The following is a 22,417-nucleotide window of genomic DNA, read 5'->3' on the forward strand; positions in this document are numbered from 1 at the left end:
GGAACGCCAATTACACTTTCAAAATACTGGCGGTACAACCAACAATCCATAACAGTTCAAAACTATTTGGTGTCCAAATTTGAGTCATTGTCATTTGGGCCTGCTCATGCAAGGGTGCGCAACAGGTGATTTTTTTGCTTCACCTTTAAAAAACGAAAAAGAAACTATTCAGAGCCCCAAACATTTTCTTCTCGCATGATGATTTCCCTGGGTGTGCCAAGTGGGCAAAAAGTTGGTGTGGCCGCTCACCTCTGCTGCGTTCATCAGGACTCTGAAGCACCTGTGGCCATTTGTGGCCAAATGGAAAAAAAATAAACGTGCAGCAGCGACACTTGACCAGCAAATCAAAAGATTGCTACAGATGCAAAAGGTGCAGACATATACATAAGATTTATTTATTAAAATACACAAAACGTTCTTTGTATACACACTGACACAGGGCGGGTGTTGCGACGGTGCTAAATGTGTCCAAACATCTCCTGGGAGGCGTAGGTCATGTAGAGGAAACCGTCGTCATCCTGGTGGTCCTCGTAGACCTGAGCCATGCTCAGTGTCATGCTGGCCAGCCCGCTGTTGTTCACCAGCAGGTAGAAAGCTTGCGTGGGCAGCAGCGCCATGCGGTTCCTGGGGAGCGGAGGAGGAGCATATTCCAAAGATTCATGGCAACTTTGGCCGCTGGAAAAGTTTAGTCTTCGCTATGTCGGAACACTACTGCCCTCTGGTGGCCACACCCAAAGGAACCGCACGATAGAAGTGCACCATCGACTTGTTTCATTCGATTTCATTGGGATACCGCTTGCTTCTAATAAATTCGACAAGCACGACGTTACCTGATGATGGTGACAAATTGGTTCATGGTGAGCTCATGTGGAACAAGAAACTTTGTTTTGTCCAAAGGAGGGAGAAACTTTTCCCGCTGGTAGCGCTCGATGATGACCTGGGAACAGGAAGTCGCGTGTCAAGAGTACAACTCAACTCACAAGGTTTCCTTTCTTTCTTTTTTTTCTTCTCCTCTTTCTTGTTTATTTTGTATAGGGCTCGCGCTGCCAGCGTCGCTCGACGGAAGCCAGGCAAGCCGCGACACTGGCACAATGAGGGCAATTTGGCCGGGCAGATATTTGACCCGCTCAAATTGTATTCATTTTTAAACTAAAGCGCTTCATTGGCTGACTCACCGGGATCTTGTTGGGGAATTTTGAGCGTATTCCCGCCACTTCTTGCTTCCTGGTGGCTGCACTCCAAGCAAAAGACACGAATGAATTTCATTGAAACATTTTGCACCTCTTTTCTTTCTGGGTGACTTTGTCGGATGGGTTGCTTTACCGAAGCTTTTCCTCTGCTTGAAGGGTTTGCTGTGCAGCTGCTGGCTCCTCTCCAGCGGAGGCATGACGAGGACGGGTGGGCGCGACCATGAGCGCGCGCCGGCCTTCAATTTTAAATACGCGTCCACACGCACACGCACACGCACACGCGGCTGTGGCGCATCAGCTGATGAACAAGTGGCGTCGGTCTTTCACAAACGCCCGCCCGCGCAGGGCAAGTCAAGTGACGGGAGGGATGGGATGGGATCGGATGGGATAGGATAGGATAGGATAGGATAGGATAGGATAGGATAGGATAGGATAGGATAGGATAGGATAGGATAGGATAGGATAGGATAGGATAGGATAGGGTGGGTGTCCTACTTTCTGTGATAAAGACGACGATTGGGTCTTGGCTCCACCAGGGGGCGATGCCTTGCCGTGGCCTCGAGTGCGCCCACAATTGTAGGTCAGTCGAACAAGCTCGTCTTCACCAGTCGACAAAAGTGCATCTTCCTTCGACAAGTTCATCTTTTGTAAACCCTCCGCAGGCTCCGGCGATGCACGTCAACGCGTGTGAAAAACTTTTACGTAAGTCAGTTTTTTTTTTTGTTAAGACCGCGGAGCGATTCGATGTCGCTTCCTCCGACTGTCGCTCGTGTGCGAGTTAGCATGAAGCTAACAGCGGCGGAAAAACAAAACAAAACAAAACACGCCTTTGACGGTTTTCGCCTTGCTCTGTTAACTCAGTGCTGCACTCTTCGAACGCCAGCCAGCAAGCGCAAACTGCGGCAGGCCTCGGCAAAGTGTCTATTGGCGTTCGCATAGCATCGCCGAAGCGCGTTTCCGAGATCAATTCGGACGTCATGCCTCCTGGAGACATGAACTAACTCTAACCCTAACCCGCTCCTTGAAGAAAACATGCGCGGCGGATCTCTGTCGCAGCCCGACTGACTGGAAAGTTCGTATGAATGAGCCGGAGTTTGCCACCCCTCTTAGGTTCTCCCGAGACCCGTTTGTGAGCCGTTTTGAGCGTGAGGCCGGCCCGCCGGCCGGCGGCTGCCATGAGCGCCAGGCGCTCTGCGGCGTAACTGCTAGACAATGGCCGCGGAGTTGTTTCCCGGCAAGAAGCTTCTTCCGTCCACCTCGGAGCAGCAGCAGCAGGAGGAGCAGCAGCAGCGGCGGCAGGACCAGGAGTGCCATCACACGCACGACTATCAGAACCTGAGCAGCAGCAGCAGCAGCAGCAACAACAACGGCGGCGGCTCCGGGCAGCCCGGCTGCGCCTGGCAGGGCCTTTACCCCACCGTCCGCGAGAGGTAGGTGGCTTGGAGCGGCCCCAAGCATGCGAAATTATGCAATTCAAAGCTTTCTGTTGCCAAACGGACAGATGGAAGGCCCTGGGGGGGGTGGACGACAGGATCCTTGCCTTAGGGTTAGTCGGGCCCGACTGATTAATCGGCTGGATTGATGGTCGGGCTTGATTTAACAGTAGCCTTTTTCCATCTCAAAAGGATTCTCAATACTTGATAAAGCCAAGACTGGGGACAAAATCATCTGTCAAGTCATGAAAAGAGATTCAAGAAAGAGCACAAGTCAATTAGTTGTTTTATTTTCCCCCCGCAGGAACTCAGTCATGTTTAACAATGACATGATGGCAGACGTCTACTTTGTGGTGGGACCGCCGGGCGGCACGCAGCGGGTTCCGGGCCACAAGGTAGCGCAGCTCACCCGGCCCAAAAAGTCCTCTTCATTTGCCAGCGCGCCGACGAACGTTGCCCTTTCGAATTGGACCCCGGCGGTTTCAAAGAGCCCAGACGGGCTGGCAAAAGTTGAGCTCCGTTAGAAACACCCTGCGTCCCTTCTGTGCGTCCAGTACGTCCTGGCGGTGGGCAGCTCGGTGTTCCACGCCATGTTCTACGGCGAGCTGGCCGAGGACCGCGACGAGATCCGCATCCCCGACGTGGAGCCGCCGTCCTTCCTGGCCATGCTCAAGTGAGTGCAGCCAATGCACGTTTGCTCCAGCTCGGTCGGGCTTCTCCGCGTCGGCTGGCCGTTTCCACAGACGTGGCGTCAAATCGGCCCCATGTAGTTGGTTCGGGCGCGGAACGAAGTCGCCTTGGTCTATGTTCCTCGTGACGTGTCGGCCGTCTTTCCCGCGAGGAAAGCGGGCTAACGGGCGCTGCGCTCCAGGTACATCTACTGCGACGAGATCGAGCTGTGCGCCGACACGGTTCTGGCCACGCTGTACGCCGCCAAGAAGTACATTGTGCCGCACCTGGCGCGCGCCTGCGTCAACTTCCTGGAGACCAGCCTGAGCGCCAAGAACGCCTGCGTGCTGCTGTCTCAGAGCTGCCTCTTCGAGGAGCCCGAGCTGACTCAGCGCTGCTGGGAGGTGATCGACGCCCAGGCCGAGCTGGCGCTGCGCTCCGACGGCTTCTGCGACATCGACGCGCACACGCTGGAGAGCATCCTGCGCCGCGAGACGCTCAACGCCAAGGAGACGGTGCTGTTTGAGGCCGCGCTCAACTGGGCCCGGGCCGAGTGCCGGCGCCGGGAACTGGGCCCCACCTTGGAGAACAAGAGACTGGTGCTGGGCAAGGTGAGCCATGGGGCCAAACGCAAGACGTGGAAGCGGCGGGTGGGTTGAGCGCACCAGTGAAGCGTCTCTCGCTGGCGCTCACTGGCGCTCTCTCGCCGGCTCTCGCTCGCTCGCCCGCCCGCCCGCCCGCTCACTCGCTCGCTGTCTCTCTCTCGCCGGCTCTCTCCCTCAGGCCATCTACCTGATCCGCATCCCCGCCATGGCTCTGGAGGACTTTGCCAACGGGGCGGCGCAGTCCGGCGTGCTGACGCTGAACGAGACCAACGACATCTTCCTGTGGTACACGGCGGCCAACAAGCCCGAGCTGCTGTTCTGCAGCAAGCCCCGGCGGGGCCTGGCGCCGCAGCGCTGCCACCGCTTCCAGTCGTGCGCCTACCGCAGCAACCAGTGGCGCTACCGCGGCCGCTGCGACAGCATCCAGTTCGCCGTGGACAAGCGCGTCTTTGTGGCCGGCTTCGGCCTCTACGGCTCCAGCTGCGGCTCGGCCGAGTACGGCGCCAAGATGGAGCTGAAGCGGCAGGGCGCCGCCGTGGCCCAGCGCGCCGTCAAGTACTTCTCGGACGGCTCCAGCTCCACCTTCGCCGTCTGGTTCGAGCACCCGGTGCAGATCGAGCCCGACGCCTTCTACACGGCCAGCGTGGTGCTGGACGGCAACGAGCTCAGCTACTTTGGCCAGGAGGGCATGACCGAGGTGCAGTGCGGCAAGGTCACCTTCCAGTTCCAGTGCTCCTCGGACAGCACCAACGGCACCGGCGTGCAGGGCGGACAGATCCCCGAGCTCATCTTCTACGCCTGACCGAGGGGAAATGGCCGCCCGTTTCCCTGGCGCCGACGATCGGCCTCCTCGCCGCTCTCTTTCTTTCTTTCTTTCTTTCTCTCTCTTGCCTTAAAAATGAGCTGACGCAAAACCTTTCCTCCGTGACTTTGGATGGGTTGACTTGGGGAGTTCTGGGTGACGTTTTTGTCTGTACTTGTAAGTCCGAGCGGCACCAGAAGCAAACAAAGTGATGCGGCGGTTGGTTACTCTGCTCCTCACCTGCGGAACAAACCCTCAGCTCATCCGAGTCGGGGCTGAAATTGAAAACTCGGTCACCGCGGCATTCTCGTCAATCAATCCTTGAGTCTCCTGATTTCATAGCCGTTTGTCATTTCTGCTATCTCGACTGATGCTTGGTGTTCATCATTTTACTCTCAATTTTAGATGATTGTATGATTTCTGCAATGTCTCCTTATTTCGATCCTAATTCTGTTACTCTGAATTGTTTTGTACATGAAATGTGATCTATAAATAAACTTGCCTATATATATATATATATAAATTGGCAAACTATTTCCCTTCATGAAATTACTTTCACTAGAAAAATCACTATACACTTTGAAAATCACAGAAGCAAATCACAAAAACGTTCATATAAACGAAAAATCTAGCGACTGACTGTTCAACTTGACATTTTAGTAGCGTGCTTTCATGATGGACATTCACATGGTTGGTCATTGACTGATTCGTTTGTCTGTCCGTCCGTCCGTCTCTCCCTCCCTCTCTCTCCCTCCCTGCCTCCCTCCCTCCCTCCCACTCGACCGCGCATGCGCAGACGTGCTGAGACGCTATCGGATTAGTTAATGTAATTAACGTGTAGTTTCCAATGGCTAAACTCATACGCGTGTAGTGCATAAAAAGAAATAACAAATACAATGTCAAATTAAAAGGATTATGAAACCGGAACGTCTCGTTGTGCGCATGCGCTCTCCAGCCAGGAAGTGGTGTGTGGCGTCATTGAACTCGTGTTGCTATTGTTTAACTTGTGTTTTTTTCCTGGAAATAGTTGCTAAAAGAAGATAACGCTTTTCACAAGGCTCCGGTTGTCCAAGTAAACGCTAAAAGCTCGACTAGCGTTTTTTTTTTTGTTGCGTTTGAAACGAACGACGACGTTTCCATCCCACGGCCCCTGCCTGGTAAACACGAACAAAAAGAATGAGAAAGACGTGCTCGACACTGGACGCATTTCAGTTCATGCGTGTGTTTATTTCACTAACCGATGAAGTCATTCTGAAATGTTCCTTCCAGTGTACCGACAATGTCCGGCTTCGAGCTGGTTCCGATGGACGGCGGGGATGCCATCCAGCTTCCCCCTGGGGAGACTGTCCTGGGCCGAGGCCCTTTGCTCCGAGTGAGTCCCGACCACCACCACCCCCCCCCCCCCCGCCGCGTCGCATTTTTTAAGTGAGATAGATGTGCTGCAACTTGTGCTGATGTTTGAATGCCAAGTTATTGACAAAGCTCTTTCAAAAAAAGTCACACAGCTCTTGTGTACTAATACGGACATGGTTCTTAGCGTTGTTATTATGATGAATGCGTTAGGTGAGCGATAAGAGAGTTTCCAGACAACACGGCCTGCTGGACAACCGAGACGGACGACTGCGCCTCAAGCCGGTGAGTCAAACAAACAGGACGAGTGTTCCCAAAGCCACCGCGAATGATAAGAAGACTGTTGCCAATGGCCTGCCAAAAGACGGCCCGAGATTGACGTATCAAGATGAGGACTCGTGTCATGCATTCAGACGCACTCCAACCCGTGCTTCCTGCAAGCGTCGCCGGACGAGCGGCCTCGCCCGCTGCCGAGAGACGCCTGGTGCCCCCTGCGCCGCGGCGACATCTTCTCACTGCTGCCGGGACAGCTCATGTTTCGAGTGGCGGCGGCGGCGGCGGCGGACGCCCCCCTCAGGTGGGTGCGCGGGCGGGAGGACGTTAAGCTGCCCATGTCAAGGACGTCCGAGTCAAAAGGGCTGCCGTGCTCTCTGCACTTTTCATCCAATCCAGACCGAGTGCCGCGTGTGAACACGGCGGCGAGATGGCACCGGCGGTCTCGCCTGGGCCTCGCGAGAAACGTCGCTTACCTTTGTGGATGATGGCGCGCGTCGGGACGTCCCCCGGACGCCAAGGTAACGCCTTCTGACAACCTTTTCGTTTTAGACAACCAGATGTGAAGCCCTTTTAGTCACTTGGGGCTTGCCGAAGAACTCCAACGACATGCTCGGGGAGCGGCCAGTGACCAAATAATCTCCAATGGCGTCTCGTCGCATTGCAGCCAGCAAGGAAAGCCGACGCGGCGAGGAGACGACAAAAGTCAAGAGGAGACGGAACGAAGGGGCACGCGCAGATGAGTGGACACAAACCACCACCGTAACGGAGAGAGTGGACGTCGCGTGCCGACAAGCGATTTGTTCGGCCCAGGTGCGAGCGAAATGTCATCCCGCCCGGGCCATTTGTCATATTCCATCCGGTGGCAGCAGGCAAGTGCACAGCGTTTGTTGCACGCGCCGGAGTCGTCGATCCAGCAAATTTGTCATTCGCTAAGTTTGTCTCCTTCGAGTCTCTGCAGCAAAAGAAAATGCATGTTGTGATAGGGCATCATTTTGGCAGACACATTATTGAAATTACCCGTGGATTTTGAAAATGAATCATAGTTCCAAAAAAATCACAAGCTTGTGAGGCTTTTGCAGATCACTCGGGGGAGCCCAGCCGCACGCCAGCGCATTTTGACAACCACTGATGTTGAAGAGTGTATCAGCCAACCTTTGCTACACGGTGCGCTCTCAGGACATCCCGTCACCCAAGCGTGACGTCACGACCGGTAGGAGTTGCGACGTCACGACCGGTAGGAGTTGCGACGTCACGGCATGCGCTGGACAGGCCGGCTCAAAAGGCAACAAAAAAGACCAGGCCGCTTCCCAACTGCGAGCTGCGTGTCCTTATGGAAAAGACTGCTACAGGTTTGTTTGACCACGACTTTCCTGTCGAGCACTTTTGCAGGCTCCTTTGGGTTGCGCTCACTTTCCGTCTGTCTGTCTGTCCGGCCGTCCGGCCGTCTTACTTGCCGTCCCCTCAGGAAGAACCCTCTCCACTTGCGGGAGCGCAGTCATCCCGGAGACTCAGACTACGAGGAGCCGGAGGAGAACGAGCGACCCGAATGTCCCTACGGCACCGACTGCTACAGGTCCGGTTCACATGCGAGAAGAATGAGAACTGATCGGTCCGTCAGAGCCATCCTTTGACGTCCTGCTTTTGTCCGCTTGACGCAGGGAGAATCCTCTTCACCGTAAACAATACAAGCACACAAAGAGAGCAGGTACGCACGCACGCACGCGCGCACACGCATCATTAAAGCCACAAACCACCTTGTGCTTCCTGTCAGGTCGCAGCCGCCGGGGGACGGCGGCAGCGGCGGCCCACGTGGATTCCGATTGGGACTCCCATGACAGTTTGATCGACAACAGCGGGGACAGCCATTCCGACTCGGACTACGTCCCTCCGCCTGACTCCGACTGAACCGCTTTGCCGGCCCGTCCCTTGTGCTCCGCACGGGCCCGACTTCATCATCAAATGAGCGCAGAGACAAGTCCGGTCGTACGGACAGAAAGGGTCTCCTCGTATCACGTTGCCCGTGGACTCCGGCCGGCCTCGGCAATTTGGCGGAGTCTACAACCAAGTGTCGAACCTCCTCTCACTAATGAAGGAGCGGAGCTAAGCGGAGCAGCTGCTAACAAAACGTCAACAAACACATGAGAAGAAAAGACTTGAGCCATTGTCTTCCAGAAGTGAGAAAAAGATCAAGTCGTGAAGGACAAAGTTTCTTCCCACTTTGGTGTTTATTCTGCCGATGACAAAAACAGGACAATACAAGTCGACTCAAAGACAAGACGAGAGGCTGGCGCCAGCTTCCAGACAGGGCGGGGCGGGGCGTCCCTCCGTCCAAACGGGTGTCGCCGCCACGGAAGATGAGGACGGCTGACTTCACTCAATGTCGTCCTCGCTCAGACTCTGTGCGCTCACGATACGCTAACACGCACACAAACACACACACCAGTCGAGAGTCATCAAAAGGTGAAGCTCAGTATCCTAATGACGTCTTCAAAAGCCAGAGCAATAAAAGAATGAATGGCAACGCAAACACACGGAACACATGATCCCTTTTCAAAGTCCTCAGCCTTTGTCAAGGTGCCATGCCCACCTGGCTGATGCTGGGCAGTTTGGTGAGAAGCATCTGGAAGACGGGCGGCGGCAGCGTTTGTTGGAGGACTTGCAGGAGCTGTTGAGGCTGTCCGCAGACGGCAATGGCGTTGGTCAGGTGCTCCACACCTTTCTCGTAGTCGCCTGCAAAAGGGACAGACGGGCTAAGCCCACGGGCAAACCTTTGCTTAATTGTCCTCGTTACCTTGGGCCAGAAGCTCCTCCCCCAGCTGGATCTCCTCCAGGAAAAACTTCTGGACGGCCTCAGCGTCTTGAAGATCCGGAAGCTGCTCACGGGTCAAACAAAGCGCATGCGTCATCCACCTTTTGCATTTCTTCCCAAAAGAAAAGCGCGAGTCACCTTGGCCATGCCAGCTCGCTCTTTCGCCACCTTCTGTTTCCTCCTCCCTGAAACCACAACATATGTGCGCTGGTAAGCATCTTTATGCCAAGCTGACGGATGGAGGTAGGGAGGGATGTGTATTTTTGGTTCAGCAAGTCAAAGAAATGGCTCTACGGAATTTCCAAAGCAAGCTGGTTAAGCCATATATAAAGATTGCTAGCTTTTAGAGATCCGTGCCCCAAGTGGGTGGGTGGGCACAAGCCCCCCCGCCCCCCGCAGAAGCGGCTCTGCAGCTCTGCACCGTATCGCTCACGTTATTGATCGATAGAGCGATTGAACTGTTGTCAGCGGGACGAACCCGAACATGCTATGTGGCCCACTCACGTTCCCGGAGCCTGTTCTTGAAGTCGGGGTCGCTGCGTCTCTTCCGATCGAAATAAATACAATAACCGACGAAGAGGGCCCCGCACACTCCCGCCGCGGCGATGGCGCTCGTCTTTCCCACCATCATAGCTCCAAAGGGCGACTGCGTCTGGCGGCAGAGTCGGCTATCTTTCACCTTTTCGAACAGCGGCGGTATACGAAGGCAGGCAGGCAGGAAGGCAGGCAAGACCCTTAAAGGACCCCAACCTCTAACCTTCACAGACTTAGTCGTCTGCTGATCGCCGGGCAGAAAATAAACGCAGCCATACAAAACGGTGCGTGCTGTGCGTGCTCATTCTCGATGACGTCAGGCACGTAAATGAAGGACGCACGCACCCGTCCCGAAAGTGCCGCGTTCGCCATCGGTCTTGACCTCTGGACATTTTTGGCCCTTGCGCACCTCAATCGCGCGTTCAAATTGTCCCGAGTGCGACCTCGCCCCTCCCCTGTTCCACACTTGGGCCGAGCACGCATCCATTGCACTCCGGCTTGAGCGTAGTACCCACAATTCATTGCGGATTTGACCAGAATAGCGGCAAACTGGAGGCAACCCTGCTCCTTTGCCGTCTTTAATCGAGTCCAATAGTCGTATTGTGTAGTTGCCGTACATTAGCGTCCTGAAGATTTGGGCCACCCCACACGCTCAACGGAACGTGGATTGGAGAGGCACAAGTGCGAGCATTTGGACAGGGCCAGGAGAATCTTAGCCGCCTAAGAGTGGAAGCCCGAGCCCGAGTACAGTATTTACTTTATTACTTGAAAGTTTTGAAATCATTTTTAGCACCAAAAAGGCTCAAAACAAACGAAGCGGTGTCGCCATGTTTCATGACGCAGTTCCAACACGGTCGCTTAGTCAATGACGTAATAGTCCCTTCTATTTGGAACTGTATCGCAATCACTTTATCCGAGATGAAAATGGACAGCATGTAAGGTTTGTATGTCGTGCAACCAATTCATTATAAAGCCGTCCCAACTCTGCATTTCCTACGCGCACCTCTACAAAGTGTACACTTTGTCGAGGACTCTAGTGTCAGAGTATTTGGACAGGGCCCTCGTTTTTGACGCGCGACGCATGCTGGGAAAGTGCGAGGCAGGCCGCCCGGCCCACAGTCGGTCTGCCCGCCCGCCCGCCCGCACTTCGGCTTTCGTTGTCGTCGTCGTCGTCATAGGCGACTTCGTCGGCCCTCCTCCCCCACCCTCAGCGAAGCTCCAGAGGCCGGCTGGGAGTCGTACGAGCTTGACTTGGGCCACCACCAGTGAGTTACAACTCCTCAGGCCCTGTGCAGGAGTCCCTCCCCCGCGTCATGGAAGCTCTCGTCGAGCGCGTCAAGGTGCGTCAAAAAGACTTTCTTGTCCTTTCCGACAGAAGAGGGAGAAGGAGGAGGAGAAGACGACGACACCTGCTTGCTGTCAACGCGATCCCAACTTGTGGCTCGGCCCGGCCGATTCGGCTTAGCTGCGCAACTTGCCGCGGCGCCTATCCGCCCGATGCTAGCCTATCCGTCCGCCCGCCCGTCTGATGCTAGCCTATCCGTCCGATGCTGGCCTATCCGTCCGTCCGTCCGTCCGTCCGCCCGCCCGCTGCCGTTTGACGACGACATTGACGCGTCACCGTTTGTTTCGCTCTTGGGCTCTCCTGGGCAGCGGCGCAAGTAAGCACTTTGCGCCTTGAGGTCGCGGAGAGGGAGGAAACGCGGAAATGACCCGCTCGACTGTGTGTCGTGCGCTGCGCGCTACGCGCTAATGTTCGCCGCCGAGCTTTCCGGTCCATTCGAACCGACTTGTTGAGCAGTCATGTTTGCTCCTGAGACTTAACCCACCCGTCGTGAAGCGACGGTTTGAGCACGAGCGGAGGAGCACATCCGAATGCCGCTTTGCTTCCGGTTCTGGCAACACACTGAAGACCTGCTCCAGACCATCTGAGCCTTCTGAATGCTTCATAGGCCACTGATGCGCAAGCGGAACCTGCATGTATTTATTTATTTATTTGACTTACTTCAACTGGATTCAAGAGGGTGGCAAGCACTTGCGCCTCACTGTGTAGCGCTTGCGGGTCGGATTCCGCCTCCGGAGTTCTCGTGTGCAGTTTGCATGTGTTTGCATGCTCTCCCCGTGCCTGCTGGCGGCGGGTTCTTTTTGATCAGCTTCTGGGTTTTAACTTGACACGCAGTAACAAAATAATTGACCGGTCAGCGGCCAAATGTTCAAAATGGAACATTCCATAATCAAGAACGTGAAATTGTTCCGCTCGGGTCGGCATGGATGAACTCGCTCGGGCTGGCCCGGCACGACACGGTCCGCCCGGCTAACGTCGAACCCTGAAACGTCTTTGCGGATCGATAGTCGTTCGCCTTCATCGACTCGCGAGTGGAACCGGGTGACCGATGGCCGCCACGGCGACGCTGACACCTTTCTCATCTGCGCGCCAGGTGTAGCGGGACGAACGAGTCGCCATGGAGCCTGACGTCATCCGGCTGTACTCGTCGTCCCCGCCCCCCATGGAGGACGCGGAGGAGGAGGAGGAGGAGGACGAGTTTGGCGACTTTTCATCTGTGTCGGCCGGCGAGCCGGATGCGCCCGGCTTCGCCTCCTTGGCCGCCCCACCGCTGGAGCTCTTCAACGGCCCACCGGCCGTGCCGGGAGCACGCCGCGACGTCAAGGCCAACGGCGTGGCTCCCGGAAGCCATCTGGCGCCCGTCGGAAGCCGCGACCGGTCGGACGTGAAGAGGCCCGACTGTCATGTGGCGGGTGGCGACGGCGAGATCATCACAAACGGATTCGCGTCCTCGGACGTGGAGTCGGGTCCGCCAACATTTGTCAGCTGCCACGACAATGCCGAAGGGGACGTTGGCGGTTCTGAGGCGGAGTTCTCTGATTTTGCCGCTTTCTCGCACTCGGGACACCACCACCGGGGATGTGCTGCGCACAGAACTGCCGCTCAGCCGGACGGCCAACAAAGTGACTGCGCCACCGGTGGCGAGCGGGGCGCCGGTGGCGTCCGCTGCCAAGGTAGCAATGGCATTCGTCTCGATGTTGACCACGTCGGCGTTGAATGGATCGCTGTCGACGACACGAGCGTCGACGACAATAGCGTCGACGACAATAGCGTTGACGGCACGAGCGTCAGCAACGCAGGTCCTGACGGTGTCCGTGTCGACGGCGGTCCCGAGGGCAACGCCGGTGTCGACCCCGCCGGTGTCGACCCCGCCGGTGTCGACGCCGCCCGCGTCTCAGCGGACGGCGGCTCGTCGGACGGGCAGACCTCAGACACGGAGCCGTCGTTCGGCCGGCCGCTGTCCACGGACGGCCTGGAGGAGTGCGGCGACCTGAGCGCGAGCGGCTCGCCGCCCCTCTTGCGGGAAGAGAACGCCACCCTTGCCGACCGCAGCCAGCTAGACGAGGACGACGAGGAATTTGGGGACTTTGGAGACGCGGGCCCGTTGGGCGAGCAGGCCTTTGCCGGCTCGAACTGCCGCGAAGCGTGCTCGCCGCAAGCCTGCGATGACTTTGGCGACTTCAAAGCCCCCAAAGCTGACGGCGATGAAGAGGGAGGAGCCTCCTTCGGCCATTTTGCAGCCGCCGATGCCAGATGGAGCGCCTTCGGCGAGGAGACGGAGGGCGCGTTGGCCTCCGCCGAAGCGTCGTGGGCGCCGTTTGGCTCGGACGACGTCTCCGCAGAGGCCCAGGCCGTGGAGCAGGACGGCAGTAGACGCTCGGTGAGTGGAACCCGACCCGAGCGTTCGAGCCAAAGAGTTGCTTGTTGTTTTCCAAAGTCAAATGGGTGGGATGCTTGCCATTTTGGCGGAGGGCCGTTTTCAACAAGTGATGAAAATCATGTGGGATGCGTTTGTTTGATGATGCTTGGTTGCGGACGAATGCTGGAGCGCAGTCTTGTCCTTCCGCGAGACGCCGTTCGCTGACTTTGCCTGGTGTCGCGTTTGCAGGAGACACCGCGGACTCGAGTGGAGAAGTTGTTGGAAGCGAGCTTTCCCCGGGCCGCAGACGCCGCCTCCCCCGAGGAGCGGGTGGCCTCGCTCAAGACGCTTCTGGAGGCCGCCGGCAGGTGCGCTCTCCGCACGCCGGCTCATCTGAGGCAGGCACGCGTCACCTTGTCCCTTGTGGTTTGTGCAGCGCGCTCGGTGGCGGCGTGTGGCCGCGGCTGCGAGATGTCCACCAGGCGGTGGGCCTCAGGCATCAGTGGGGCGGCTCCTACTGCAACAAAACGCTGCTGGCCTGCCTCGGCATCGACACGCGCAACATAGTGAGTTCTGCGCGTCTTTCCCTTCAAAGCAGAGTTGAGTGAGCTCCAAGCGCTCCCTCCTTGATTTTGATTGCACGTGAAACTTTCAGCTGTTCACGGGACAGAAGAAGCAGCCGCTCATCGTGCCCGTCTACGCCGCCAGCCTGGTGAGAGACACACAAAAATATGCCCGCACGCAGCAGCAGCGCTGGTGTCACCTGCGAGTCCTGAGGAAGCAAGCAAGCAAGCGCTCGCTCAGCCCATCCCAGTGTTCAAAAGAATTTAGCCTTTCATCACTCCTGTGTGTGTGTGTGTGTGTGTGCGTGTGTGCGTGCTTTTTGACGTCCACAGGGCATGTTGGAGCCCACCAAAGAGCCAGCCAAGCCCGTCTCTGCGGCAGAGATGATCGCTTCCATCGCGCAAGCGCCACCGGCAGCGGCGGCTCAGGGCCCCTCGGATGCCGTCCAGGTGAGGAGAGGCGGGCTGGGCTGGGCTGGGCTCAGCTCAGGACGGGGCTGGGCTCAGCTCAGGACGGGGCTGGGCTGGGCTGGGCTGGGCTCAGCTCAGGACGGGGCTCGGGGCCGGCCGCTCTGACGTCTGTGGTGGTGGCTCCCCGCAGGAGGCGCTCCCGCCCGTCCAGTTCGACTGGAGCAGCAGTGGCCTTACCAATCCTTTGGACGGTAGGGGGACACTCGGCAGACAAACAAACAAACAAACATCATCCCACAAAAGCCGCTTTCCTTCCTCTCCTTGGTCCAGGCCTCCAAAAGCAAAGCAATTCAAACGGAATTCACTTAGTTGGAGAGGAGCGGCTGGCTGGCCAAAGCATTGGCCTTTGCGTGCACCCGCCGACCCGGTCGTTGACTTTGCTTTGCGTCTTTGCTGTATTTGGATGACGCGCGCGCTTTTCTTTGCGTGCTCCGTCACTCCCGCTCCAACCCTGAAGGACAGTCTCTTTAGTCTTTCTTTTCTTCCGCCCGCTTTGCCACCACGGGAGACGCGCGCCTCTCCTCGCGGTCGTAGTCGGGTCGCTCGGAACGACGGCTCACTGGCCCTAATGAGGCCCGTCTGGTTTTCTCTTCTTCGCTTTCCTGCGCCGCCGCCGCCGCTTGTCGTGGTCGCGCACGCTCGCCGGCCCGCAGCCAGCGGCGGCTCCTTCCTGCTAAACCTGGACTTCTTCGGTTCTGTCGACGACTCCGGCTCGTCCTGCTCGGCCGCCATCCCAGGTCAGCCGCCGTCTCTGGCTTTCCGCCGTGTCTCGCTTTCGCCCCGCGTTGCGTCCGTCCGTCCGTCGCCGCCACCGCTGCGTTCCGGCCCGGCAACTTTTGCCGTCCGTCTCTCCCGCAGGCGTGGACCCCGAACTGGTGGAGCTGACCACGGCTAAGATGGACTCGGGCGGCGCCGGCAGCCGCGTGGCAGACGCCTTCGCCCGCCTCATGTCCACCGTGGACAGGACCAGCACCTCCACCAGGTAGGCCTTCCGCAGAGCGCTGGGATTTGCGCAAGACATGGAAAATGTGGCGTAGGTCATCGTTTTTATTGTTGGCGATATTGTGTAAAACTCAAAACATTCTTGTTAAATCACTTGCAATGAGAGCGTGAATTTTTGAAGGAGGACGCGTAAGGACGAGAAGCTGAGCTCGGAGGCGGCCGAGGTGATCTGCGGCCTTCCCGACCTGTCCTTCATGACGGCCAAGGTTCTGATGTTCCCCGCCACGCTGGTGCCGCTCTCCGCTTCGGCCACTCCTGACTGAAGCGCGCTTGGTGCGCGCAGGCCGCCTGCCGGGCCGGCAGGCGGCCTGCCGACATCGGTCGACCCTTCTTTTCTTTCCCCCCCCCTCCTCCTTTCTTTTTGGATTGAAAGCATTTATCGTGGCAGAGGAGGTGTGGGACTGCTGGCTCTCTCCACGCCAACGTGTGTGTGCGTGTGTGTATATAATCAGGGAAGGAAAACCGGCGTTGATTATCGATATCCGACCGACCGACCGACCAATCAATCTGTTATCAATCCACGCATCTATTTATGGACTTTGGCTGCTCTGCCCGCTGCTGACTTTGTCACTTTGAAAGGGCCAGTTGGCGTGTGTTGCGCGCCCTGGTTCCCAACACTGACGCTGTGGCAATGAAGGGACCAATGAGTGTGCGCGCACTTCAAGATAAATTGTCTATGTAAGATGCAGGAATAGTTCTTACGGATAGCACCCAAGTGTGTGTGTGTGTGTGAGTGAGTGTGTGCGCGCACTTGACTTTTAGTCTACACAAATTAAAGTAATTTAAGAGAAAAAAAGTAAACTTGTGGTCTCCCACATTCCAATATATACACTGTACCACCGATACACATTTAGTGGAATATGGTGATTCGAAAGTTGGTGGTCCTCTTTCCTCTCCGTGCAGAGTGGCATGAGCCAGCCATCCTGAAATCATCATCTTTGGTTTCCTGGCATGTTCATCTTATTTTCAGATCTCAACGGTTGTAGTAGCTCGTCCTTTGGGGAATTCACGGAGCTTGGACTTGAAGCGAACTGCGGAAGCCATTTTCAAAGCGTTTGTTGTGGCAGGTAAACGTCAGAGATGGTGTTATCGGCACGAACCGCGTTTTCGACCAAAACATTCGGTCACGTGACGAAGCTTTGCCATCGTAAGCCAATTGGTGTGCAAGTTCGACGAATTGGTGCGACTCATCCGATTTACGAGCACAGCACATTCAGTTCGAAGGCGGGCGGCCGGCCAGTGGCGACGCTGCCTGACGTCCGCGCCTGACTATGACGTAACCATGTCTGGCGCGCGAGTTTGACGGGCGCGCGCCCCACCAGCGAAACATGATGGCGGGCGTCTGCTTTCTGACGACATAACGGCGACGTCGACATTTTGCGTGCGTTCGCAGCAGCGGCGGCGGCTCGCGAGGCTCCCTGTCGCCGTCCGTGCCTGCTTGACCAACCACGAGCGAGCGCCGCCTCCAGCCAACTAGCCAGCCCAGCGCACAATGACCGCGGCCGCCAGGCGCCAGTCGTGCTTCCTGTGCGACCTGCCCCGTATGCCGTGGGCCGTCATCTGGGACTTCAGCGAGGCCGTGTGCCGAGGCTGCGTCAACTACGAGGGAGCCGACCGCGTCGAGTCTGTTATCGACGCCGCCCGCTTGCTCAAGCGGGCCCACGGCCTCCACGAGGGACGAGGGGGAAAACCGCCGCCGCCGCCGCCCACCGTCAAGGAGCTCCAGCACCCGGCCGGGGGGGAGCTCGCCTCCTCCCGCTGCCCGCTAACCGACGGGCCGCCACCGCCTCGCCTCGGCCCGGAGTACCAGACGTCGAGTGCGACGACGGCCGCGGCTAGGCTCGTCAACGGATTCCCCAAAGCCGACGAGCCGCCCGAGCTGAAGCGCCAGAGCCCCACCGATCCGCGCCGCGTCAACGTCGGCCACCAGCGTCTGCAGGACAACATGGTAGCGGACAAGGGCAGAAGCGCGCGCGAGCTCGTGGCCGTGCACGCGATCGAGGCCAGGTTCGCGAAGGAGCACGTGGCCGCCCCCGCCGCCGCCTCCAAGACAGGTGTGGTGACGTCATGACAACCGGAGAACCGCTGCCGTCATGTCTTAAACATTTTCCCCTAGGCTCGCTTTTTGAGGCCAGTAACTGCTCCTCCTTTTACATTGGAGAATAGAATAGAATAGAATAGATCTTTATTGTCATGATCACACATGTACAACGAAATTTAAAAAGTGCCAACCGATCAGTGCAAAAAAATAAAAGAAATCGAATCATCATCATCGATTCCTTCCGATCAGCCGATTGCGCTGCCGATTCCACAGTCGTCCGTTCTCGACAATTCTTGTTTTATCAACAGGATTTTCATAAACTTCACTTGAGTCTTTCTTGGCCACCTCCTGCTTTTGAAGGAACCGACATTGTTTCTTTTGAACATCTACACTGGGTCCAAACGCACGAATCAGGTACGACAGACAAAGTGGAAACGGAAAGCGCTCGCTCATTCGCTCGCTCGCTCTCTCTGACGACGGTTGTTTGACCGACTGCCAGTCTGGTCGGCATTTCAAATTTCCTCTGCCCGACCGCCTGCGTATTTTATTTGGGGTTGATGGGAAGGAAGGGCAACATGGCTTCAAAAATGTCTCTGTTGAAAGAGCTGAAAATATTGCGTCAAGTCTTCTGATTTTTCTCGTGTTGTCTTTCAGAGCGGGCGAAGCCCCCGCGGGGCACCAAGAGGAAGGCGTCGCCCGAGCCAGACGGCCAAGGCTCGGCACCCAAGTGCAACGCAGCGGAGGGCCCGCCGTGGTTGCCGTGGCCCGGCGAGGCGCTTAAGGCGGCCGCCGCCGCGCCGCCCGGCTTCTCGTCTGCACTCTCCCCCCCTGAGGCGGCCGCGCCACCGCACGCTCAGTCACCCGTCGCCGCGCTCATCAACGCGGGCGTACCCGAAGGCGCCGCCCCGCCCGGGCGGGCGCCGGCGGGCAGCGTCCCGCTCGGCTGCACGCTGTGCCGCGAGCGGCTGGAGGACACGCATTTTGTTCAGTGCCCGTCTGTGGCGTCGCACAAGTTTTGCTTCCCGTGTTCCCGTGCCAGCATCAAGACGCAGGGCGCCGGCGGGGAGGTGTACTGCCCCAGCGGGGGGCGCTGCCCTCTGGCCGGCTCCGACCTGCCCTGGGCCTTCATGCGGGGCGAGATCGCCACCATCCTGGCCGGAGACGTCGAGGTGAAGAAGGAGCGGGACTCTTAAAAGCCTTCTTCTCGTTACCCTGCCCACTTGTTTTTTTTATTTTTCTCCACGTTCTCTTTGTACCTTTTCCAACAGCATCGATCGCAGCGGGCGCTCAGCCAATAAAAAGAACCTTACCACTCCGATGGTGTTGTTCGATCTATTCCCACTTCTTTATCTTGAACGCTTGTACGCTAACAGTAATTACCAAGAGGCAGCCTTCACAGTTGAACTATTTCAAAGATGGAAACAGGGCTACGGAGCCTTCTCTGTGAGATTGCGCAAGAAGGTTCAAGTGCCACCACCATGGTTCGTGCTCTTCTACTCCTACTCTGCCTAGCCTAGCTGTGCGATAGATCATGTGTGACCTTGTAGTCTTAACTGAGAGCGAGAAGAGAAAGCCAATGAAGCAAGAGAACAGCGATATAACGGCATCGCTCAAGCTACCGAGCTAATCAAGCCCATTTGCCTGCCTGCCTGCCTGCCAAAGAAGCCTGCCTGCCTGCCTGCCAAAGAGGCCTGCCTCTTCTAACACTGTCGTCACGGAGCGAGCGTGTTGTTTTGGGCGCCTGCGTTAGGTAACCGTGATGTCACTTTGTGTGCTTGAGGCCTTGTGAGATCAGGGCGAACGAAAGAAACGCGCGGGCGCCCGGCCGGGCTCAACCTGTTTGCTTGCGGTCGTTGTGGCGACGGCGGGCGCCTGAGCCGCTTTCAGCGCCCCCTGGTGGGAAAAAAAGAAGCATGTCGGCACGGTGGGAGTCGTACACTTTGCGCACAGCGTCATACAATTGAGATGAGGGAACTCACTGGGAATAGTAGTCCTGACTACTACTACATTCATATCTTAACTCAAACCTTCAAACGATTGCGCAGTGAACCTCGCAAAAACGGGTCGAGAAATGACCGACTTCCTTGCGATGGCCATGCGTCGCCCCTCCCAAGATGGCCGCCATGTGGCAAGACGGGCTGCTCGCGCGCAAGCACTGTCTGCGCCGCCGCCGGAGGTCACCCCGACCCGGAAGCAGTGTGGCGTGCTGGCCGGGAAGGTCGCGATGATCGGCGGCGGCGGCGGCGGAGCTTGCGGGAGACTCCTGCGGGTGTCAGCCTCGCGCTGGCCCCGCTGCTGGGTGCTCGAGTGCCGCCTGGGGTCGTCGTACCCCGGGGGCGGCGGCGGCGGACCCGCCAACGTGTTCGACCGAAGCATGAAGAAGAAGCAGAAGGAGTGGGCGAACGCAGCTCACGACTCCCACAAGTACGACTACCTCAGAGAAGAGGTGAGGCCGCGGAATATTGCACCAAATTGCAAATGACGTTGTGGCCTATGGCAAGGCCCGAACAGTATGTGACTCCAATATGCGCCCGCAGCCGCTCAGACTGCTCAGCAAATTGAAATTAATGGACGCGTGCATGAACGTTCGTTTCTTAAAGCATGTTCGCAACAAGTGCTCGGCCAACTTGCCAAAAGCGCTGAAATGACCGGGAAAGCATGCCAAGCAAGCAAGTTCGTGATGCAACACCTCCACAAGTTGCTTCTCCGTAATCTACTTCCCTACTCAAATGCTCCCGAAACGTTACGTGAAAAGACGGCCTCAAAATACTACCTCGTTTCCAAAAAGCCGCTGTCATCGTTAAATTGCCCCAACATGTTTTTGCTTTCAGTACCTTGTTGCGCTTCCTGATCCTTTACTGATGCTTGACGTTGGATTGCTATTGTTTGCGTGCGTGCGTGCGTGCGTGCGTGCGTGCAGGTCGGCGCTCGAGTGGCGGATCGCGTGTACGACGTGGCCAGGTGACGTCGCCGCCGCCGCCGCCATGAGACCAACCACGCGCTCGTGCACACACGCGTGACTTTTTTTGTTGCCTGCTGGTCCTCGCAGGACCTTCCCGCTGGCCTTGGAGATCGGCGCCGGACGAGGCTACGTTGCGCAACATTTAAGCAAGGTAGGCGACGGTTCCACGACTCGTTGACATTTAAATATGGATTCCCGCAAAAATAAAAAGTAGTTGCGGGAGGGGACGACGGTGCGCACGAGTGCGTCCTGCTTTTGACGGCCGCTTGTGCTTTAGGAGACGGTGGAGCGTTTGCTTTTGACGGACATCTCCCAGAGCGCCCTGGTACGTCGCCGACTTGAAGAGTTGCGGCCGTTGCGGCCGTTGCGTCACCTCCCGTGCGCACGTTTGTCTCCAGAGGCAGAACGCGGGCGGGGACATGCGCTGTCACGCGCTGGCTGCCGACGAGGAGTTCCTTCCTTTCCGGGAGAATTCCTTCCACCTGGTGCTCAGCAGCATGAGGTGACGAGCCGCCGAGGACGGTCGGTCGGTCGGTCGGTCGGCGCCACTGACTTTGGCTTTGTGTCCCCCCTGGCAGCCTGCACTGGGTCAACGACCTGCCCGCCGCGCTCGGCCAGGTCAGTCGCCTGAATATTTGAAGGAAGGAAGGAAGAAAGGAAACGCAAGGCCTTCCTTCCTTCCTTCCTTCCTTCCTTCCTTCCTCCCTTCCTTCCTTCCTTCCTTCCTTCCTTCCTTCCTCCCTTCCTTCCTTCCTTCCTTCCTTCCTTCCTTCCTTCCTTCCTTCCTTCCTTCCTTCCTTCCTTCCTTCCTTCCTTCCTTCCTTCCTTCCTCTTCCTTCCTTCCTTCCTTTGATGGCTAAAGTTGTGGCTGTGGTTTTGCCATTTTGCCACCGGAGGGAGGCTTTTTCCAATTTTGCGTGCTCTGGCCCGGTCCGCTTCAGATCCACGGCGTCCTGAAGCCCGACGGCGCGTTCATCGGCGCCATGGCCGGCGGCCAGACCTTGTACCAGCTGCGCTGCTCGCTGCAGCTGGCCGAGACGGAGCGAGAGGGAGGATTGTCGCCGCGCGTCTCGCCCTACGCCGCCGTCGCCGACCTGGGCAACCTGCTGGGACGGGCTGGCTTCGACCTGCTCACCGTGGTGACCTTTCACTTATGATTGAACAGGCTCGGGTCAGTCCGTGTCAAGGTGCAAATCCCCAAGCTTTGTACTTCTCAGGACACTGACGAGGTGCAGGTGAATTATCCCAGCGTGGTGGAGGTGATGATGGACTTGCAAGGTAAGCCACGTTGCCTTGGCCGCGTCACCTGCTTGACACGCACCCGATGTGTGGTTGAGGTATGGGCGAGAGCAACTGCGCTTGGAACCGCCGCTCCATGTTGCGTCGAGACACCATTTTGGCGGCGGCGGCTGTTTACCAAGGTCCGTGGCGGGCGGGCGGATGGAAGGGATCGGCCCGGATAGCGCGCGCTGTCCGGTTCCAACTTGGTTCGTGCGTGTGTGTGTGTGCGTGCGTGCGTGCGTGGCAGAAATGTACGGAGAGGAGGACGGCTCGGTCCCGGCCACCTTTGACGTCCTCTACATGATTGGCTGGAAGCCTCACCGCTCTCAGGTGAGTGAATCATGGCACACCTTTCCTCAGCATGGACTGGTGACCACGTTGTCTCTTTCTGTTTCGCTTGCTTTTTGCCTTCAGGCCAAAGCGGCGAAGCGAGGCTCGGCGACCGCCTCCTTTGGAGATTTGTCCAAGATCGCGCGGAACGACGACGCTGGCGAGTGAAATGTGGCGCGTTTGTGTCCAATTGCAGAAGCCCGCTGCAGCCGTCAAGATGTCGGCGTGAGTAGCGAGCGAAACGTTCAGCAAACGTCTCCAAAGTGGCTACTGGAGGCACTTTTTTTTTTTTTTTTTCCTTCATCGCATTTCTTTGCTCCCAACCTGACAAACTATTTCATCTGTGTTTTTCCTCAACTAATGAACTGTTCAATAAATGTCGGTCCGATCGAAGG

General features: G+C 57.2%; 7 protein-coding genes across 15 annotated transcripts; 5 read left to right on the forward strand and 2 right to left on the reverse strand.

The window, feature by feature from the left end:
• Window positions 1-371: 371 nt before the first annotated feature.
• On the reverse strand, window positions 372-1,847 carry map1lc3c (microtubule-associated protein 1 light chain 3 gamma). Of its 2 annotated transcripts, XM_088373265.1 has the most exons (5): window positions 1,686-1,847; window positions 1,324-1,510; window positions 1,176-1,231; window positions 831-937; window positions 372-624 (listed from the first exon to the last, which is right to left on the reverse strand). In XM_088373265.1, the coding sequence occupies exons 1-5, from the start codon at window positions 1,830-1,832 to the stop codon at window positions 459-461; spliced, it is 663 nt and encodes a 220-aa protein (XP_088229391.1). In that variant the 5' UTR covers window positions 1,833-1,847; the 3' UTR covers window positions 372-458. The 2 variants fall into 2 exon arrangements, with proteins under 2 accessions (XP_088229391.1, XP_088229390.1); XM_088373264.1 differs by lacking the exon at window positions 1,686-1,847 and having other exon boundaries at window positions 1,324-1,487.
• LOC148399975 (BTB/POZ domain-containing protein 3-like) lies at window positions 1,572-5,222 on the forward strand. The gene is made up of 6 exons (XM_088373241.1): window positions 1,572-1,892; window positions 2,301-2,620; window positions 2,928-3,018; window positions 3,178-3,296; window positions 3,495-3,903; window positions 4,076-5,222. The coding sequence occupies exons 2-6, from the start codon at window positions 2,403-2,405 to the stop codon at window positions 4,697-4,699; spliced, it is 1,461 nt and encodes a 486-aa protein (XP_088229367.1). The 5' UTR covers window positions 1,572-1,892; window positions 2,301-2,402; the 3' UTR covers window positions 4,700-5,222.
• A 321-nt stretch (window positions 5,223-5,543) lies between these two features.
• On the forward strand, window positions 5,544-8,852 carry aplf (aprataxin and PNKP like factor). The gene is made up of 10 exons (XM_088373252.1): window positions 5,544-5,856; window positions 5,969-6,071; window positions 6,263-6,334; window positions 6,463-6,626; window positions 6,722-6,843; window positions 6,990-7,135; window positions 7,502-7,674; window positions 7,791-7,898; window positions 7,984-8,030; window positions 8,097-8,852. Exons 2-10 carry the CDS (start codon window positions 5,979-5,981, stop codon window positions 8,228-8,230), a joined length of 1,059 nt encoding a protein of 352 aa, XP_088229378.1. The 5' UTR covers window positions 5,544-5,856; window positions 5,969-5,978; the 3' UTR covers window positions 8,231-8,852.
• Window positions 8,532-10,008, reverse strand: tomm20b (translocase of outer mitochondrial membrane 20b). Its single transcript, XM_088373262.1, has 5 exons — window positions 9,639-10,008; window positions 9,273-9,319; window positions 9,117-9,198; window positions 8,913-9,055; window positions 8,532-8,740 (listed from the first exon to the last, which is right to left on the reverse strand). The coding sequence occupies exons 1-5, from the start codon at window positions 9,763-9,765 to the stop codon at window positions 8,696-8,698; spliced, it is 444 nt and encodes a 147-aa protein (XP_088229388.1). The 5' UTR covers window positions 9,766-10,008; the 3' UTR covers window positions 8,532-8,695.
• Window positions 10,009-10,149: 141 nt separating this feature from the next.
• aftpha (aftiphilin a) lies at window positions 10,150-16,209 on the forward strand. 7 transcript variants are annotated; one of them, XM_088373228.1, is made up of 10 exons: window positions 10,150-10,412; window positions 12,107-13,393; window positions 13,622-13,740; window positions 13,809-13,938; window positions 14,028-14,084; window positions 14,269-14,385; window positions 14,537-14,597; window positions 15,060-15,143; window positions 15,265-15,388; window positions 15,530-16,209. In XM_088373228.1, the coding sequence occupies exons 2-10, from the start codon at window positions 12,131-12,133 to the stop codon at window positions 15,669-15,671; spliced, it is 2,097 nt and encodes a 698-aa protein (XP_088229354.1). In that variant the 5' UTR covers window positions 10,150-10,412; window positions 12,107-12,130; the 3' UTR covers window positions 15,672-16,209. The 7 variants fall into 7 exon arrangements, with proteins under 7 accessions (XP_088229354.1, XP_088229357.1, XP_088229359.1 ...); XM_088373231.1 differs by lacking the exon at window positions 10,150-10,412 and adding an exon at window positions 10,472-10,608; XM_088373227.1 differs by lacking the exon at window positions 10,150-10,412 and adding an exon at window positions 10,782-11,008.
• A 396-nt stretch (window positions 16,210-16,605) lies between these two features.
• On the forward strand, window positions 16,606-18,767 carry LOC148399979 (interferon regulatory factor 2-binding protein 2-B-like). The gene is made up of 2 exons (XM_088373251.1): window positions 16,606-17,462; window positions 18,104-18,767. Exons 1-2 carry the CDS (start codon window positions 16,901-16,903, stop codon window positions 18,640-18,642), a joined length of 1,101 nt encoding a protein of 366 aa, XP_088229377.1. The 5' UTR covers window positions 16,606-16,900; the 3' UTR covers window positions 18,643-18,767.
• A 550-nt stretch (window positions 18,768-19,317) lies between these two features.
• On the forward strand, window positions 19,318-22,415 carry ndufaf5 (NADH:ubiquinone oxidoreductase complex assembly factor 5). Of its 2 annotated transcripts, XM_088373246.1 has the most exons (11): window positions 19,555-19,895; window positions 20,370-20,410; window positions 20,499-20,562; window positions 20,689-20,736; window positions 20,810-20,913; window positions 20,990-21,029; window positions 21,353-21,550; window positions 21,629-21,689; window positions 21,749-21,832; window positions 21,940-22,022; window positions 22,107-22,415. In XM_088373246.1, the coding sequence occupies exons 1-11, from the start codon at window positions 19,674-19,676 to the stop codon at window positions 22,188-22,190; spliced, it is 1,029 nt and encodes a 342-aa protein (XP_088229372.1). In that variant the 5' UTR covers window positions 19,555-19,673; the 3' UTR covers window positions 22,191-22,415. The 2 variants fall into 2 exon arrangements, with proteins under 2 accessions (XP_088229373.1, XP_088229372.1); XM_088373247.1 differs by having other exon boundaries at window positions 19,318-19,895; window positions 21,629-21,832.
• Window positions 22,416-22,417: the final 2 nt, after the last annotated feature.

This window comes from Syngnathus floridae, chromosome 4 (genome assembly GCF_059516105.1).
Source record: "Syngnathus floridae isolate MCC-2025c chromosome 4, RoL_Sflo_1.0, whole genome shotgun sequence".
NCBI classification, from domain to species: Eukaryota; Metazoa; Chordata; class Actinopteri; order Syngnathiformes; family Syngnathidae; genus Syngnathus; species Syngnathus floridae.

Coding starts and splice junctions, on each gene's coding strand:
- tomm20b (XM_088373262.1), bottom strand. CDS start 9,765: ATGATGGTGGGAAAGACGAGCGCCATCGCCGCGGCGGGAGTGTGCGGG. Junction 9,199..9,272: donor AGCGAGCTGGCATGGCCAAG/GTGACTCGCGCT, acceptor ACCCGTGAGCAG/CTTCCGGATCTTCAAGACGC. Junction 9,056..9,116: donor GGAGGAGCTTCTGGCCCAAG/GTAACGAGGACA, acceptor TCCCTTTTGCAG/GCGACTACGAGAAAGGTGTG.
- aftpha (XM_088373228.1), top strand. CDS start 12,131: ATGGAGCCTGACGTCATCCGGCTGTACTCGTCGTCCCCGCCCCCCATG. Junction 13,741..13,808: donor CTTCTGGAGGCCGCCGGCAG/GTGCGCTCTCCG, acceptor TGGTTTGTGCAG/CGCGCTCGGTGGCGGCGTGT. Junction 14,598..15,059: donor CCTTACCAATCCTTTGGACG/GTAGGGGGACAC, acceptor GCCGGCCCGCAG/CCAGCGGCGGCTCCTTCCTG.
- aplf (XM_088373252.1), top strand. CDS start 5,979: ATGTCCGGCTTCGAGCTGGTTCCGATGGACGGCGGGGATGCCATCCAG. Junction 6,072..6,262: donor GCCGAGGCCCTTTGCTCCGA/GTGAGTCCCGAC, acceptor TGAATGCGTTAG/GTGAGCGATAAGAGAGTTTC. Junction 7,675..7,790: donor TATGGAAAAGACTGCTACAG/GTTTGTTTGACC, acceptor CCGTCCCCTCAG/GAAGAACCCTCTCCACTTGC.
- LOC148399979 (XM_088373251.1), top strand. CDS start 16,901: ATGACCGCGGCCGCCAGGCGCCAGTCGTGCTTCCTGTGCGACCTGCCC. Junction 17,463..18,103: donor CGCCGCCGCCTCCAAGACAG/GTGTGGTGACGT, acceptor GTTGTCTTTCAG/AGCGGGCGAAGCCCCCGCGG.
- ndufaf5 (XM_088373247.1), top strand. CDS start 19,521: ATGACCGACTTCCTTGCGATGGCCATGCGTCGCCCCTCCCAAGATGGC. Junction 20,411..20,498: donor CGCGTGTACGACGTGGCCAG/GTGACGTCGCCG, acceptor TGGTCCTCGCAG/GACCTTCCCGCTGGCCTTGG. Junction 21,030..21,352: donor TGCCCGCCGCGCTCGGCCAG/GTCAGTCGCCTG, acceptor GGTCCGCTTCAG/ATCCACGGCGTCCTGAAGCC.
- map1lc3c (XM_088373265.1), bottom strand. CDS start 1,832: ATGAACTTGTCGAAGGAAGATGCACTTTTGTCGACTGGTGAAGACGAG. Junction 938..1,175: donor AATTCCCCAACAAGATCCCG/GTGAGTCAGCCA, acceptor TCCTGTTCCCAG/GTCATCATCGAGCGCTACCA. Junction 625..830: donor CAATTTGTCACCATCATCAG/GTAACGTCGTGC, acceptor TCCGCTCCCCAG/GAACCGCATGGCGCTGCTGC.
- LOC148399975 (XM_088373241.1), top strand. CDS start 2,403: ATGGCCGCGGAGTTGTTTCCCGGCAAGAAGCTTCTTCCGTCCACCTCG. Junction 3,019..3,177: donor AGCGGGTTCCGGGCCACAAG/GTAGCGCAGCTC, acceptor CTGTGCGTCCAG/TACGTCCTGGCGGTGGGCAG. Junction 3,904..4,075: donor AGAGACTGGTGCTGGGCAAG/GTGAGCCATGGG, acceptor TCTCTCCCTCAG/GCCATCTACCTGATCCGCAT.